The 18,490-nt window shown below is 39.7% G+C and overlaps 1 protein-coding gene across 1 annotated transcript in view; it reads left to right on the top strand.

Annotated features, from left to right (window-relative positions):
* The window catches only part of IGSF10 (immunoglobulin superfamily member 10), a 64,908-nt gene that overhangs the window by 35,090 nt on the left and 11,328 nt on the right, over positions 1-18,490 (top strand). The window contains exons 3-6 of the mRNA XM_040349185.1: positions 1,415-1,544; positions 4,934-5,324; positions 6,133-11,328; positions 14,187-15,087. Of these exons, the coding sequence (XP_040205119.1) occupies positions 1,415-1,544; positions 4,934-5,324; positions 6,133-11,328; positions 14,187-15,087 (6,618 nt within the window). The remainder of the gene's footprint in view (positions 1-1,414; positions 1,545-4,933; positions 5,325-6,132; positions 11,329-14,186; positions 15,088-18,490) is intronic.

The raw sequence follows: 18,490 nt of genomic DNA, 5'->3' as shown, positions 1-18,490 counted from the left end.
AGTACAGCGTGGGAGATGTGGGCTCATGATTCCTTAAGGTTGAATTATATAAAGTGATATTAAACCCCACTGTTTTTTTAAGCACTTTCAGCCACTGATTTAACGCAGAATGAAACCCAAATCCAAAAATGTATCATATTGCATCTTACCAATCCTTAGATATGATGGTTGCATCAGTTTTGTTTTTCTTTGGCTTTTTTCCCTCTGTTTTTACCATCACATCTAAGAATTGGTAAGCTGCAATATAATCATTTTTTGAGTTTTATCACTTACTGAGTATGCAGATTATTTATCCTTTAGCCCTTGCCTACATTACTGTTTAAACTGGTGCCATTAACCACTGTCCCAGGTTTCCTACTTCAGAGTAGCTCCTTTCTCTTGCAGCATTCTGTGTAGCTTCCCTTACATGCAGGAAATATAGTTGTGTCTCCCTACACTGTGTGCATCAATAGAAACACATAGCCCATTTGCCTAGGATGGCAAGCCAGCAAGAGCCATCAACTTTGAAAGTTGTGAACAGCGAGTACTAGGGTAAAAACCTTTACTCTTTTTAAAGTTTACTGCAAACATTTTTTTGGGCTCAATGTGTTAAGCTAAAAAATGTTGAGGGTTTAATATTTTTTTATTATCTCAGTGAGGCCACAGTTTGTGCAGTCTTCAAGTAACGTGCAATGCAAATAAGGGGATTTTTAATTTTCAAGAAAACTATTGGATATTCAAAGTAATACAGGCAAACCGAAACATGTACTGTAATCCTTAATAAAACGTACAATTTTGTACAAAATAAAGTTTCGTTGCTCTATCCCTCACCACCCTTTTCTTGTTCCATTATCTCATATTTAAGCCTTTAGTATTAAAAAGGTGAATTTTTATGCAATTTTACTTTTAAAACTGAACCAGTTAAAGGACTTGGCATGAGATAGGTTAGGGCTCAGTTTCAGGTTTGCATTAGGGAAGGGTGTGTTGGATCTCTTGCTGTAACGACTTGAAACAGACATTGACATTGGATGGTTACCATGGGTTACAGCTCATGGTTCTACAATGAGTCATAGCTAACCATGCCTACTTATAGCTTAAAAAAAAACAGATACATCAGTAATCTGGGACAAAATATAAGCCGTGGAGTCATAAAAACTTGAAGGCAGAAGTCCAAAGAATAAAATGAACTGCAGTAAAAATGTAGTGTATGAGATTTCCAAGAAATGCTATGAAGTGATATTCTAGGCAGGAGACCTCTCTAAGGTATCTTTCATAAATGACCTCACTCCACTGGAAAAAAATACATTTATTCCTTATGTACTGTATTCATGTTCTGATGTGTAGAAGCATAATTACCGTGTTCTACATGTTTTCTATATCTGCTGTATAAATCACATTCCTTAGATGTGACTGTTACATATGTTTCTGTCTACAGGTACAACAGCCTAACCAGACTAGAAGAGACTGACTTCTCTGGCTTACAGAAGCTAGAGCTACTAATGTTACATAGCAATGAGATACATACAATCCATGAAAATGCTTTTAGTGACTTATCTTCATTACAGGTAAAAAAAAAAAGTTTATTATTAGCAACTCTTTTTATATTCATTATTTTAGACCTCAGCCATTTCTAAGTACTTCCATGAATCTGGAATAGCAGAAGTATCAACTCTTACATAGCCCCTAGCCTAGGAGCTGGGGAATGGCTCATTAATGACTCTTTACTCCTCATTAACCCAACATGGTCCATTCCTAACTCTAGTGGTCGCATACAGTTTGATTGGCAGGAACCAATCTTTGAACAGTAAAGGTTAAATACTGTATTTATTGGTGTATAACAGTCACTTTTTTTACCCTGAAAATAAAGGGTAAACTGTGCCTGCGTGTTATATGCAGGGGGCCGTGGAAAGTTTTTTTTCCTGAAACTTTCCTCTTAAAGTTGGGGTGCGTGTTATACACTGATAAATACGGTAATTAGCATGGGAATTTAATAATATATAAGACACAGGCTGCAAAATCTGGTTACAGTTCAGTTCTTTTTTTTTTAATGCTATTTATTTTGTTTTAACAAAAATATACAAAATTGCAGTACAGGTCGGAACGATGATGAGGTGAGTCAAGCATGACATGACCACTTACAGAGATTCCTATGCAGCAATAAATACTCTAATTATATAGTTCCGTTTTAAAATAAATCTGCCATGATATAAATTGAGGGCTAGTCACAGACTCAGGCCTCGTACACATGACCAAGTAACTCGTCGGGCGAAACACATCATTTTCCTTGTCGAGTTCCTTGTTAGGCTTGTCGAGGAACTCGACAAGCTTGCTTTGCGTACACACGGTCAAGACAAAATCTCCTCGTTCTCAAACGCGGTGACTACAACACATAGGACGGCAGGGGAAGTTCGATTCCACTGGCACAACTCTTGGGGCTGCTTTTGCTAATCTCATGTTTTTGCGTGTTAAGTAAAAGTTTGGTAAGAGACAATTTGCACTTTACAGTCTGTTACAGCTTTAAAAATGTGTTCTCTCCATTACAAATGCTACTTTTACTCCCGTCTCATACTTTATTATGAGCAAGCGCGGGTTTCTTAGCATACACACGCTGAAGTTTCTCGTCGGAAACCAGCCCGACGAGCCAATTTGACTCCCGTCGAGGAAAAAGACAACTTTCTCTCTTTTTTGCTCGACTTGTTCCTTGACAGTTTCCTCGATGAAAAATGTACACACGACCAGTTTCATCGGCAAAAAAACTCTCCCACCAAGTTTCTTGATGGATTCTTCCGAGGAAACAGGTCGTGTGTACAAGGCCTCAGTATCATCATACAGCAATGGAAGTCAGAATGAAAGAAAACTGTAGACCCTACTTATATGTCATATTATTTGCTAAAACACTGCTAAAATCCCCCAATCCATTTAAGAGATATGACTGATTTAATTTTCAGGAAGTCAGCTTTGTGATTCAAAAAATGCAGCCTGTATTCTGGCAAAAAGGTGTTATGCCCTGTAGACAGGACCGGTTTTCCTGACATGCCAAAGCCCAATGTGTTTCCCGATGTTATTCCTCTCAAGCCTGCCTTGCATACACACGTTCAGTCAAAAAAACGCTCGGCCAAAGCGCGGTGGCATCAAAGAAAAAATCTTCCTTCCACCAAATAGACACCTGAGTGGTATAGAGATGTAGTCTCCTTACCCGTTGGTATGACCACAAGCACATCGGTCAATCAGGGCCCAGGGTGTTTATAGTCTCCCAAAAAGACTTGCAGCTGGATCGGATTCTTACACACTGGATCAGGCGTTCATAAGCATCTCTCCATGTGCTAAAAAATGGCAGTTTTCTCATCTGGAAAACCGGTCGTGTGTACGAGGCATTAGAACAGGGATTGCATCATATCCTCATCTCTCTCTCTAACTGTATTCAGACTACATTTCCCATGAATCCTTGGGATAGGAGTGAATGTGGGAGATACACTAGGCTTGTACATGCAAATGTGAACTCGCCCACTTCAACATAAATCACAACTCATTCTGCAGCCAGCAAGCCATACATCATAAAAGATTGCTATTTTTTATTTTTAGTAAAAAATACTTGTTTTACCTTTTTTCTTCCTGTTGTATATCAGTGCTGCTGATCTCATGCAACCTCTTTGCAGCCAAAGCGGGTTTCCTGATGGTGACAACAGTGGACCATGCCTACACAAAACGCGTTGAAATGGCCACTTGTAGTCTCCATCATAAGCCCTTGCTACAGGGTAACAACAGAGGAGCACAGGGATAGAGCATTCACAACCTATTATTTAAAAGTGTTTGTCACCCCATAAAGTACTACATCCTAGTAACATATCAAAAAAGAAAAAACTACTTTATTAGTACTCAGCATAACACAATTATATAAAAATACAATTCACTTTTATTCCAATATTAAAATGTAACAGAATTAAAAACGTACAAGGGAACGTTTTCCCTTGTATGATTTTAATTCTGTAATATTTCAATTTTGGAATAAAAGTGAATTATATTTTTTATATAATTGTGTCGTCCCGAGTACCAGTAAAGCCCCTTCTCAATAACAGGTATTATAACAGGTATTATTGTAATGAAATCTACCAATGTAAAAATATTGAAAATTACTTTTAAAGTTACATTAATTTGTCCTAGACCCCTTTCACACTGAAGGCACTTTACAGGCTCCTGTAAACTGCCTCCCATGCCTCCCTGGTGTGCTTTCACACTAGGGCAGTGCGCTTACAGGACGGGAAAAAAAAGTCCTGCAGGCAGCGTCTTTGGGGCTCCTAAACTGCCCCTGCCAATGAAATCAATGGGCAGCGCTGGCATATCTTTTTTACAGCTAACATTCACTGCTTATTCTGCACCACACTGTGCGATCTGAACATTACAAAGAATCCCTAAATAGGATCCCTATAGGTTCCTTTAAGCTAGTACATTGTTGGTTTACTTACCTTTGCCTTCGATTTCCCTTCTAAATGTTTTTTTTTCTTTGTCTGAATTTCTCACTTCCTTTTCCTCCTCAGCAAGCTGTTCTAGCTGGGGGTTAGTCAGCGTGTTTGCCCCCTCCCTTGGGACTACATCCCTGCAGAGAGACGCTGTGTTCCCGCAGAGATGAAGTCCCAAGGGAGGGGGCGAGCACACTGACTAACCCCCAGCCAGAACGGCTCGGATGATGGGGGCAAGCTCGCTGAGGAGGAAAAGGAAGTGAGAAATTCAGACAAAGACACAAAAACATTTAGAAGGGAAATCAAAGGAAAAGGTAAGTGAGCCAACAACGCACTAGCTTAAAGGAACCTATTTAGAAATTAAAAAACAAACCTTTACAACCCCTTTAAGTGATTTGAACACATTATCAATATCCTGCTTTTCTATTAGACTTGAGCTCTTTTTAAAAAATAACTCTGCACAAGATTTAATTATGTTCTATTTCCTTGCTTTCTAGGTATTGAAAATGAGTTATAATAAAGTGAAAACACTACACAGGAACACATTCCGTGGTCTAAAGAGTCTGGTCAGATTACATATGGATCATAACAAACTGGAATTTCTGGCCCCAGAATCCTTTTATGGCCTCACTTCTTTGAAACTAGTTCACCTGGAGGGAAATGTGCTACGGCAGCTGCACACAGACACCTTTGTTACTATACGCTACATCCAGATATTTAAAACATCCTCTATAAAGCATATTCATCTGTCTGACAATCAGTTATCTACACTGCCCAAGGAAATGTTCTTGTACTTGAATGAATTAGAAGGACTTTATCTTCATGGTAACCCGTGGTCATGTGATTGCAACCTGCTGTGGCTCGCAGAGTTGGGACAGCAATATAAAGGTATTTCCATTCGCACTCTATTTATGTATTAGACATGTGTTGTTAATACACACGGGGCATTAGTCTCCCTTTATGTGCAAAATATCAATACTACAGTGATAGGGCCCAATACATTATGAAAAACAGCTGCTAACAACATGTGTCAAAATAGCCACTCCTGTACAGTAAATTCAATTTTGAAACTTTGCTGTGCAGTCTACTTCTGGCAGTAGGATTTACAGATTGACTAATTTTTATCTAGTAAATCTCGAAATGTTGAATAAAAATTATTTGATCTAATGTTATATATGTTTTTAGAGACACATTGACTTTTCTTTCTAGTTTTTAGCCAGTGTTTGACTATTTCTTTAATTACATTTGGCAACCCTGGTTTGGCAGCATTGCTAAACTAATATTACTGGACAGGGTGTCAGTTATGTTTTGGAAAATATTGCTCCAAGCTGGATCATTTGAAAAATATTCTTCGTCTATAATCTCTTAAAAATCTTACAAAATCATTCATGAAAGTTATTGTAATGTATGTTTAATGTCTTTTTATTATACCTTGGATAGTTCTGAAATCACATAAATAGACATAGCCACAACTTTCCAATTATTATGCTATACAGTAAATTATTGTATAAAAGAGAGTTTTATTTTATTAAAAAAGTGGACAATTTTCATCTTGTGGGTAATGCAGAGTTCATTCTTCTGGGGGAATTATAACGTCTGGAGTTTAAACAGTCTGGAGGGGACAAAACTGAGTATAAATCAAAATAATGTAACTGAAAAACTTTTAAACCCTTTATTTTCATTTGTGTTTCAACAGAATTGATTAAATGCAAGAGGGATCGTTCAGGTCAGCAGTGCCCACTTTGTTCTACCCCTCAAAAGAATAAGGGTAAATCTTTAAATGAACTAACACCTCAAGATCTAAGTTGTGCAAAACCAGTCATTGAAAACATTTACAAACTGAAAAATGCGACTACTCCAGAGGAGGGAAGTTTTACAGTTATATCAGCCAAAGATTTTGTGGCTCCAATGGGATCTCTTGTTCTAAATATGACAGACCAAAATGGAAATGAGGCAAACCTGGCCTGCAATGTTCAAAGACCAATCAAAATGTCCCAGATAACATTGGACAGAAAGGATGAATATACAATAATGAGGACTACATTTTCTTCCTTTTTGGTGTGCAGCATAGACTACGATCATATACAGAAACTATGGGGGATATTAGCAATGTACAGTGACTCCCCAATGAAACTTAAAAGAGACCTCCTTCTTACAAAGTCTCCTTTCATTAGTTATAAATACAAACAAGTGGGGTCTGGTGATGACGTGTTTACAGAGATTGAGGCAGACTTTCGAGCAGAGCCAACCTGGTTAATGCAAGACATAGTAACATTACAGTTGGACAGGTCAGCAACGACCCTCAACATGCTCCATATTAAGTACTTAACTGATGTCTATGTCACTATTCCAAATTCTGTTCACAATCCTGCGAAAAACAGCTGGGTCATGATTAAAAAAAGCAACCAGACACGAACAGAGTATGCTGCAATCATTGGAGGAACTGTGGAGATGAACTGTCAAGTCGATGGTGAACCGACACCAAACATTGAATGGGTTCTTCCCGATGGAAGCAAGATCAGAGCTCCATATTTAAGCGAAGAGGGTAGGATAACAATAACAAGGGATGGAAAATTTACTTTAAAAGCTGCTGACAGTTTTGACACAGGTGTTTATCATTGTATAGCAACAAACTATGTGGATGCAGATGTACTTAGTTTCAGAGTAACAGTTGTAAGTGCTGATGTGGAAGAAGAAGCTGTCAATGGAGGTGAACTTTCAGTTACTAATGGGGACATGTTGTATCTTCCCTGTGGATCTAACGGTGTTCCTGATGCATCAGTAAACTGGATATTACCTGACCATTCTGTGCTACAGGAGACATCCCGGAACAAACTTATTTTCCCCAATGGGACACTGAAAATTCAAGACACAACTCAGAGAGAGAGAGGACATTTTATATGTATAGCTGCTAATCAGTATGGTCTTGACATTCTGACACACAGAGTTTTTGTGAAAGAGAGGAAACTTGAGTTTACCAATAAAAAAACACAGTTGGACCAGACTGAAAATGAAACTAATGAAGGGTCAGGCACTGAAGAAGTTAAAGAAAATAACTACTTGGCCACAGGGAAAGTTGTAACACACAGAAGATTCCCAACCAGACGCATCAATACCAAGCTGGACAGCCAAGGAAATGTGAACACTGAGGTTCACAGAAGGAATAGAATAAACCATCGCCTTAGAGGACATCGGAGGCAATTTACACAAAACACAAGAAGGATCGATCCGCAGCGCTGGACTGAGATCTTAGAAAAGACCAAAAAGGGTTCATTGAACAGTCCAACACCAACACAAGTTACAGAGAGTACAGAAAAAGAAGAAAATATCACAGAATTTGTATCTGGTGAGCCGGATGAAGCATCTGGTGAAGAATTCCTTCCAGTGGCTGAAAAGTTTTTGATAGTGACAGAAAAACACTCAACACAGTATGGCACAACTACACCTCCAACAAATACACAATCATACGCACCTTCATCAGCAACATCAAAACATGCCAATATTCACCAAGACAATATACACAAAACAGCAGTAAACAGGGAAGTCACAGCCACCACAGGGGATTCTACTATATCAGAATATTCATACAAAAGTACTAAAAGTCCTCAATATATTGATACATTTACACATAATACAGTCAGCTATAACAACGAGCAAATGACCACTCTAAGCATCTTAAACACCACATCAGTGGTAGCAGTGCCTGCACCTGAAGCTACTACAGGTATCCCGCACATGACATCAAGAGAGGTTACAACCAGTCCTTTGCTCCAATCTTTTCCTCTTACTAGTGCAGGGAATCTCAAAGGGCAAAGACAAGACTATACTACTGCATTCTACTCATTAACTGAAATCCCCAAAATAATGATTACTAGGCCACCAACTACCAGCAGTGTTCCTTATACTACAGCACCAGAAACTTTAACTGCATCACCAATTGCGTCCAGTAACTTCCATACTACTCAGCATAATATAATAAAACCAACCACTGAAGATGATGAACTACAAGTTACAACTCATGATGATATCAACAGTTTTATTACTACATCTGGCTATTTGAATAACCTTTTAGATGTTGTTGCCAACCCACCACCAGAAATCAGCTATGTTACAACTACATCTCCAGATACTATTACTGATCCAGCTACATTATCGTATTCCCTCCCAATTCACAATTCTATCAGACATGAAACAACCACATTTCGTTTTTTGCCTACAACTTCCCAAAGTATTCTTGGTACATCACAAAGCATTGATAAGCCCTCCTATCTATCCATGGGTACTACTCAAAGTACACTAAGTACTGATATAGAAGTAGTTACAGAACCACCCCCTATGCACAAATCAACTATCACAAATATACAAACTAATCCTAAACACGATATTTCCGATTCCCATACGTCACATGCCACACCAAACACTAAAAGCAGTGCACAACAAATCATCACTGAAAAAGATAATTCTGCATCAAGGCAGGGGTCTGAATATTTGACCGATTCTCAAGATAGGCATTCAACTCAGCCAAGTGTTCACAGCACAAGGGTTCCATACTACCCTGAAAGAAAAGATGGGTTTGAGGGTAAAAATCTTTTTAGCGTTGATTCTTCAACAAAGTCAAGCACAAAAGTATTTATTTCTGAAACAGATATTGGGCCTATTTATATCCACAGTACTCAGAAAATAATTTCACCAAGTCTGTCAGCTGGCTCCGCTATTATTTCTCATCAACAGATTCAGATAGTTAAAGATGTTACAACATTGGTGCCAACTCTAAGGCGTTATGGTCGCAGGAGAATTCCTGGAAGGAGACGCATTGTAAGACCAGGTCGTTATCCAAACTTTAAAAGCCATCAATTTGGGAAGTTTGGCAAATCTAGTTTAAGAGAGCTGTCCACAGCTACAACACCTCACACCACAGTTTCTGATACAAGTGAACAAAATAAATTGCTATACAGTCATGAATCTTCAAGTACAAACATTTACACACCAACTGAACAGTCTACCATAAGATCTTTAGAGACTGTACATGGCAAAGAAGCCACCACTCAACCAAATGCAGGATTAAAATATAGTGATCCATCAGTTAGCATTGAGATTATGTCTTCACAGCCTGTTACCTATAACAATCCCAAAGATGTTACTTTGGGTATGTTGATTCCTGGCAGTACAAACAGGGCTATAACACAAACACAAGCTGTAACTACAGATATTCCAACAAGATTATCTAGCACAGAAGGTGAAGTCATGCTAAAATCCACTTCCAGGCCTAGAGTTACCTCCAAAGTAATCAGAAGGAAAATTCCGTGGCATAGATTATTTGGTAACAGCCAGATAAATCAAAGGGATATATTAATGAAGATAAGAAAAAATAATAATGCAATATCTGTAAATAATACCCATGCTCCAACATCTGGCATCCTACCTCCCAAAATGTCTACATCTACTGAATCAACTCAGTCTACTGTGAGCAGTTCAAACATTTCACCCATCACCTCTTTGATGACAACAGAGAGCAAGACAGCACTATATCCAAAAACTGTGAAAGCTACACATTTTTTTATTAATCCTGATGATGATCATGACTTAGTAACACCCAGCACAGTTCACTCAACTTCTGTTAATGTAGCTACAAGTGTAATTAATCTTGTTGTAAGTCATACAACACCCCCATCAGTTTTCTCAACCAGATCCCAAACCACAGCCATTTCTGTGCCAACCGACACCACACCAGGAACTCCATTTTATCTTTCTAGTCCTGGGTCAGAACTTGCTATAGTTCATTCAAGCACCAAAAAAACAGCTGCCACTTCTGCTTCTCAAACCAAGTCAGGTGGTGCAAAAATAACGATTCCAACAACCAGTTCAAGTGATGCATGGTCCAAGACTTATTCTACCACTTTGTTTGCAGATACCACTTTTAAAGATGTGAGTTTTACTCCTCCAAAAGATGATCTGTCTGCAACAATAACCCCAGTAACATCTGCCTTTGTTGAAAGTACAACAAGACTTAGATACCTGAGACGAAAAAGACCAAGGAAAAAGCACCCTTATAATAGCTTTGCACAACACAATCATTGGAAGTCAACAACAAATTCAAACAAGCCTACTACTTCTCAAGAAGAAACCACCAAATCTTATAAAATAACTCCACCCTCAGGCTCCTTACCTAGTACTGTTACTATAGCACATAAAACAGCAATGGCAACTACAAACAATGATATTCCTATGACTCCTGTTAAAAGATTTTTCTTGACCAGTACTTCAAAGGCTCCTAGATTATTCCTGCAACTTTCGCCTATGCTAAATGGCACTGATGCATTACCAACTCAACATCTGGAACCATCTGATAATAATTTTGTTGTCACGTCTGACCAAGCGTTAAACAGCAAGAACAATTTTAAAAATACAATTGTTACTACAGCAAAACCAAAGGCAACATCATCAAACCATAAGGTTAGTTCAACCAGCACTGTTTATCCACTGTCAGTGACAGCTAAAATCATTAGCAGCCTGACTGACCCATCACCCATATTAAGTCCATCCATAACCCAATCACCATTCATATCTGGAAAGAAAGTGGCTACATCTAATGTAGAGGTCAGGCCAGATACAAAAACATCAGATAGGAAAGTACACATAATAGCACATATTCCTGGCGTATTGAAAAAAAATGTGCTGTTTAATCCCTCCTCCACCACAGCACAAGAAACAGATAAGAAAGAAACATTCAACAAATTGGAAGAAGGTCCATCAAGTAATGACCGCTCTAAGCCACGCATTAAGGGAGGCAAAGCAGCAAGCTTCACAGTCCTTGCAAACTCTGATGCTTTTATTCCATGTGAAGCTGCTGGAACTCCTACTCCTACTGTTCTATGGACTAAAGTGTCTTCAGGTAAGCCATTTAACTTTTTATTGTATTTTCAGGAATTACTTTTGCTGGTATAATGTATGTTTATACTTATATAGATGCAATTACTCTTAAATGTGATATAATTTTCACAATTCATGTGCTTTGAGTATCTTGAAACTTAATATTTTCTAGTTATATGCCAAAAAATACTATTTAGATACAATGTACTAGCATGGGAAACCTTGTTTAGAAGGTTTCCACAGCAGTTCATAAAACATCAAGCTGATTGTGTGTGTGTGTGTGTATATACAAAATTTTAAAGAACGCAGAAATTAGTTCACTTTTTCTTTTCTTATGATTTATATACATTTCCAGAAAAGTATGTATTTTTGAATAGGTTTCAAAGACCTGAGAATTTACTAGAAAAACAAAAGAAAAAAAAACACAAAACAGAAACAGATTATACTATGGATGGCTGCGGAGAGGCAGAGGTCTTCTAGGAAACATAAGCACACACAAAGACTCGTCACGATCATCTGGTTCTGTTTTTGAGGAGACCAAAACTTTGGCTTAAAAAATCAATCTTTGTAGGATAGATGAGAGAACATTCAAACATGCAGCAATATGTATGTGATCAAATGTGGCCATAGTATATTTAGGCTGTTTGAACCCAGGTATTTGTGAGTTTCATATTGTGTATGTACATATAGGGCCAGATCCTCAAAGAAGCTACGCTGGCGTATCTATTGATACGCCGCGTAACTTCTAGTTTGCTCCGGCGTATCTTTGCTTTGTATCCACAAAACAAGATACGCCTGAAGCTGTGCTAGATCAGACTGGCGTACGTCTTAGTACGGCGTCGGATCTAAGGTGCATTTTTACGCTGGCTGCTAGGTGGCGTTTCTGTCGATTTCCGCGTCGAGTATACAAATTAGCTAGATACGGCGATCCACGAACGTACGTCCGGCCGACGCATTTTTTTACGTTGTTTCCGTAAGGCTTTTTTTAGGGTATAGTTACCCCTGCTATATGAGGCGTATCCTATGTTAAGTATGGCCGTCGTTCCCGTCGCCAAAGTTACACTACGCCGCCGTAACTTACGGCGCAAATTCTTTGAGGATACAGAAAATACGCTCTAAGTTACGGCGGTGTAGTGTATCAGAGATACACTGCGCCGGACGGAAATATGCGCCAGGGTACGTGCATCTGGCCCATAGTATATATACTATGTGTGTATATATATATACATATATATATATACATACTATGGGCCAGATTCTCAAAAGAGATACGCCAGCGTAGCGCCTGATACGCTGTCGTGTCTCAGAGTCGGCCCGTCGTATCTATGCGCCTGATTCATAGAATCAGTTACGCATAGATAACCATTAGATCCGACAGGCGTAAGGCTCTTACGCTGTCGGATCTTAAATGCAATTTTTTTTTTCGCCGCTAGGTGTCGCCGACGTTATTTTCCCGATCGAGTATGCAAATTAGCAAAATACGCAAATTCCCGAACGTACGCCCGACCGACGCAGTGAAGTTACGACGTTTACATAAGATTTGCGACGCGTAAAGTTGCCCCTGCTATATGAGGCGCAGCCAATGTTAAGTATGGCCATCGTTCCCGCGTCGAAATTTAAAAATTGACTTAGTTTGCGTAAGTCATCTGTGAATAGGGCTGGACGCCATTTACGTTCACGTCGAAACCAATGACGTCCTTCCGACGTCATTTAGTGCAATGCACGTCAGGAAATTTTAGGGACGGAGCATGCGCAGTACGTTCGGCGTGGGAACGGCCTAATTTAAATGATCCACGCCCCCTACCCGGATCATTTGAATTAGGGGGGCTTGCGCCGGGGGATTTACGCTACGCTGCCGCAACTTTACAGGCAAGTGCTTTGTGAATCAAGCACTTGCCCGTAAAACTTGCGGCGGCGTAACGTAAATCAGATACATTACGCCCACCGAGTTTTACGCCGTTATACAACAATCTGGCCCTTGATGTACATACACAATCTGAAACTCACAAATACCTATATCATAATAAAATAAACAATTAAAAAGCCTTTTAAAATTGGAATGCAACTGTAGCCTATCCAACTCCAGCCAAAATTATGTTATGTTAGATGAATTGGAAGATTCAGGAAAGGATAAAACCAGGTCAGGTTTGTATTGCTGCTTGTGCCCCCATTAGGAAATGATTTATTATTTCCCACACTGTCACTGTCATTGTCACTAGGAAGTCAGTACGATCTCTGCAATCAGGACACGGACAGCAATAAAACACTTTTTTGTAGTTGAACTTCTGTCATTTTGTATTGCTGCCTTTGTACTTATTGGGTAGCTTCCCCTAACTGAATATGTAGTGAGTGGGATAAAAAAAAAGAAGAGTAAAGACACAGGAGAAATCTCCATAATGGACCCAAACAGCTATAAAACATTATACAAAGAAAAAGAGCCGCTGCTCCAGGTGTATGATGATAATCTGAGGTGGAATGTCTCGTAGAGTGCCAGCCCCGGGCCCGCCTCTGTGGGAAATTTGTAAGAAAAGAAATGGCTGCACATCCAGGAAATCCGACTACCTTTTATTGTTCAAAGTGATAACACCAAAAACACCAACACAGGGTCACCAAGGTCTTTGGTGTTATCACTTTGAACAATAAAAGGCAGTCGGAATTCCTGGATGTGCAGCCATTTCTTTTCTTACAAATTTCCCACAGAGGCGGGCCGGGGCTGGCACTCTACGAGACATTCCACCTCAGATTATCATAAATAATAATAATAATCATAAACATTAAAGAGATTTCAGCCCTGACCCACTTTATTTAAAACTATTAAAATGTTAGTCTAAATTTATTTAACATTTGTATTATAAGTTTTACAAATTTTATTTTGAAAAGGGACTTTTGTGTCAAAGACAAGACGTGGAAACAGGATGGAAGTTTTTCCAAACGGAACGTTGTCTATTTCTAATGTGGGAATCCAGGACCGAGGTCAATATCTTTGTGTGGCTACAAATCAGTATGGTTCAGACCGGCTACTCGTCACACTGTCTGTTATAACATACCCTCCCAGGATTCTACAAGGCAAATCAAGGGAGATCACAGTGCACTCTGGTAGCTCTATTAACTTGAAATGCCAAGCAGAAGCAAGACCTTTCCCCACAATAACTTGGATACTGTCTAATGAAACCATTGCATCTGAGAAGTCTGACCATAATCACAAAGTTTTTGTACAAACTGATGGGACCCTCATCATTAAAGAAGTGTCTATTTATGATCGTGGGATTTACAAGTGCTTAGCTACCAACATAGCTGGGGCAGATACCTTTACAGTAAGGATTCAAGTTATTGCTGCCCCACCTGTTATTCTGGAAGATAAACGTCAGACAGTCCTTGCACTTTCAGGAGAGAATGTGAAACTTCATTGCTCTGCAAAGGGAAATCCTCAGCCTAGTGTTCACTGGGTAGCATTTGATGGCACAAAAGTGAAGCCATTGCAGTATGTTAATGCAAAGCTCTTCCTTTTCTCTAATGGAACACTCTACATAAGAAATGCAGAACCCAGAGATAATGGCAATTATGAATGTATAGCAACAAGCTCTACTGGATCTGAGAGAAGAGTGGTCAGCCTCCATGTGGAGCAAAGTGAGACAATTCCAAGGATTGTCTATGCATCTCCAAAATCCACAGAAATGAACTATGGTGACAAACTGGTGCTAAACTGCACAGCAACTGGAGATCCAACACCAAAAATAATATGGAGACTGCCATCAAAAGCAGTGGTAGATCAGTGGCACAGGTAATATAAATGTGTTGTCCTTTATTGTTAGTATTTCATATTTATTTGTATAGTTTAAGGATGGAATAACTATTAATGTGCAGTTAGTAGCCAGAGGCAAAGAGGTGACGTTTCCTTGATTTGTTGTTGGATATACATTTTTCCCATCATTAGCAGCAGAAATACATTCTAATGGCTTTTTTTTACATTGTCCCCATATTTGAAGCCAAGTTAGGACTAGTAAAACGAATATTCTGTGTTAAAGCTGTGATTCTAGCAGAGGGGTGTTGATTTTGTTGCCAAAAGCTGTGTGCCCACAGACTTCAGTGATAAAAATGCACCCCTGCCATCTTTTAATTTATTAAAAAGTAATGAAATGATATTTTCTAGAAGAATTATTTTACATTAACAATGGTTAAACAATGCTGGTGTTCTTAAAATATAGTAAGTAATTCCTTCCCCACCCTATTTTTTTATTTTGCCTTCCCTCTATCTTTCCTCTTCTTATCAGATTTTGTGTCCTGGGTTTCCCCATGCACCCTCATTGCTGATCATAGAGCCTATTTTCTGTACCGTCAGGTTGACCGTGGGCCTTGCTAGGCCTCTTTTATATTTGACAAGTATAGTGTTGATCTGATTGAGACAAAAAACTTGCGTACTACCTCTGTTTTTTGCCTGAAAAATTGCTTGAAATATAGGATGTAAGGGGAACCTTGTCTCAGACACTGTTTACTGGAAAGTAAAGAGACAAGGCTCCAACTTTAACTTTTTTGCTGTACTTGCAAAAAAGAATGGGCCAAATCTTCAAAGGAGATACGCAGGCGGAACTGCTGTTCAGCCTGCGTATCCCTGTGGCTATCTTTGGAAACGATCCTCAGAAGGATTTTTCCAAAGATAGTCAGAAGATCCGACATCTGTAAGAGACTTACACTGTCGGATCTTAGGATGCAGTACCGCATCCGCCGCTGGGGGCATTTTGAGTCGAAATGCCGCTTTGCGTATGCAAATGAGTACTTAAGCAGATCCACAAAGCTTTTTAGCTTTGTGTTTTCTGCGTAAGTTACGTTTTGCATACGTAAAATTAGGGATGCTTTTACAAGGCCTAAACTGTTTAGACCTTGTAAAAACAAACCTTTTTTTCGATCGCCGCGTTTTTTTTAAAATTTTGAATTTTTTTTCCCGGCGCGTATTTTTTTTTTTCCCGACGCAACTTTATTGTCCCGTCGCGATCCAAAAAGCCCGGCGTAAAGTACGTTGGGAAAAATGACGTCACACGCATGCGCCGAACGTCCGGCGCGGGAGCGAGCCTCATTTGAATAGGAATCGCCCCCTCGAGCAGACGACCGCCTTGCGACGGAGGCACTTAGGTTACACGGCGTGTAATTTCTAGGTAAGTGCTTTGTGGATCGGGCACTTAGGTAGAAATTTAACGCCTGTGTAACTTAACTGCTGAAAGTTAAGTTAGGCAGCTTTTTTGAGAATTTGGCCCAATGAGTTCAGCAATAGCATACCAAGGGTAAGGGTAGTCTACTTTGAGGCAACCAATAAGTAAGTACATTATTTGCTTGCAGTTTGGGTAGATTGATATTCCACTTCACAGCGCTTGCAAAGTTAATCCCCAATGTCACTCATGACCAGTGGAACATCTTCTCACAGGTAAGTAACTACTGACTCCAATGATCTTTTTTAGCTATCTGTGAGGAAGAATTCTTCCCACTGACCAGCAATATAAAGGGGAATTCTTCCCACTGACTACAAAAGTAAGGGGACATTCATTCTCCTACTGACAAACGATGCCTTTTCCCACTGACCATTGTGGTAAGGGGTCCCATCAATGTAAAATAGTAATTTTCCAACTGGCTACAAATGTAAATGGGCCCTTCTCCCATTGACCTCTAATGTGAAGGGGCCCTTCTTCCACTGATAGCCAATGTATAGAGGCCCTTCTCCCACTGATGACCAATGAAAAGGGCCCTTCTCCTACCGACCACCAATGTAAGGGGTCTTTTCCCCATTAACCACCAATTTAATGGACTCTTTCTCTTTCTGACATTGATATAAGGTAGCCCTTCTTCCAGTGTCCTACAATGTTAAGGGTCTTTCTCACAATAACTACCAGTTTAAGGGGTCCCTTCTCCCACGCACTACCAATTAAGGAGATACTAAAGGTACTATTTTTTTTTTAAATAACAAACATGTTATACTTACCTGCTCTGTGCAATGGTTTTGCACAGAGTAGCCCTGATCCTCCTCTTCTCAGGTCCCCCACTGTTGCTCTGGGCTCCCCCCCCCCACGACTTCCCCCATAGCAAGTTGCTTGCTATGGGGAGAATCATGTGTGCTTCTTCCTGAGCCCTGATCTGTGTAACCATTGACAAACTAAACAGGGCTCAGCCCTGCCCCCTGCTCCCTCCCCACTGGCTGTGATGGACAACAATGAGAGCCAATGGCTTCCACTGCTGTGTCTGAGTCAATGAGGAGGGAGCCAGGAGAGCAGCTGCTCTTGTGAACATCACTGGATCGAGATCAGGCTCAGGTAATTATTAAGGGGGTCTGTGGGGGAGGACGTTTTTTACCTTCATGCATTATAGAATTAAGGTAAAAAACCTTCAGCCTTTAGAACCACTTAAGGGAGCCCTTTTGACACCAGCTAACATTCCTCACACTTACCACCACTGTAAGGTCCCCCTCTCCTATTAAACATCAATGTAAGGATGTATTTCTCTCACATTTACCAATACCAGTGTAAGAGAGCCTTCTCCCACTAACACCAATGTAGGGGGGAGGGTCCTTTTCACACTGACCCTCAATGTAAGGTGGCCCCTCTATAACTGACCACTTTTGTAAAGGGTCCATCTCTCACTGACTGCTAATATCTCACACTGACCACCAATGTGAGGGGGCCTTTTTGCATTTTACATGTAAAACACACACACAGACCCACACCTAACCACCAGTAAGTTCTGTTGCATACAAGTGGAATGTATCATACACCCAGTTTGGCTGAATTGATCACTTACTCTGAAAATAAAACAATCCCCTGCGGGATAATCATATACGTTGCAAGGATTTTTGAAAACATTTTTACAGACTCATACCTTTCTCTGTTGTCTGTTTCAACATGTCCTTTCTAAAACTGATTTTCAAATGTCAGCCTGCATTATCATTACTTGGTACAATATTAGTGTTAGAGTGAGAAAATCTGCAGAGTTTGCATTCCACTGGGCAATGGATAATCTTAGAAAGTGTTTTAAATTAATACTTCTTTTGCAGGGGATCTTTGTAACTGTCTTCTAGGAAAAGCAGTGAATGGTACACACATGTAGGAAATAAGATTTTCTGGGGTTGTACTGTACACAATCGCTGTAAAGACTGCCCTTAGGTTCCCATATTGCAAGAAAATTTCATTTTAATTTCTTGTTAT

The sequence above is a fragment of the Rana temporaria genome, chromosome 4, assembly GCF_905171775.1.
Source record: "Rana temporaria chromosome 4, aRanTem1.1, whole genome shotgun sequence".
Taxonomy (NCBI): domain Eukaryota; kingdom Metazoa; phylum Chordata; class Amphibia; order Anura; family Ranidae; genus Rana; species Rana temporaria.
The sequence above is the reverse complement of the archived record's forward strand: the minus strand, read 5'-3'. Positions and strand labels throughout refer to the sequence as shown.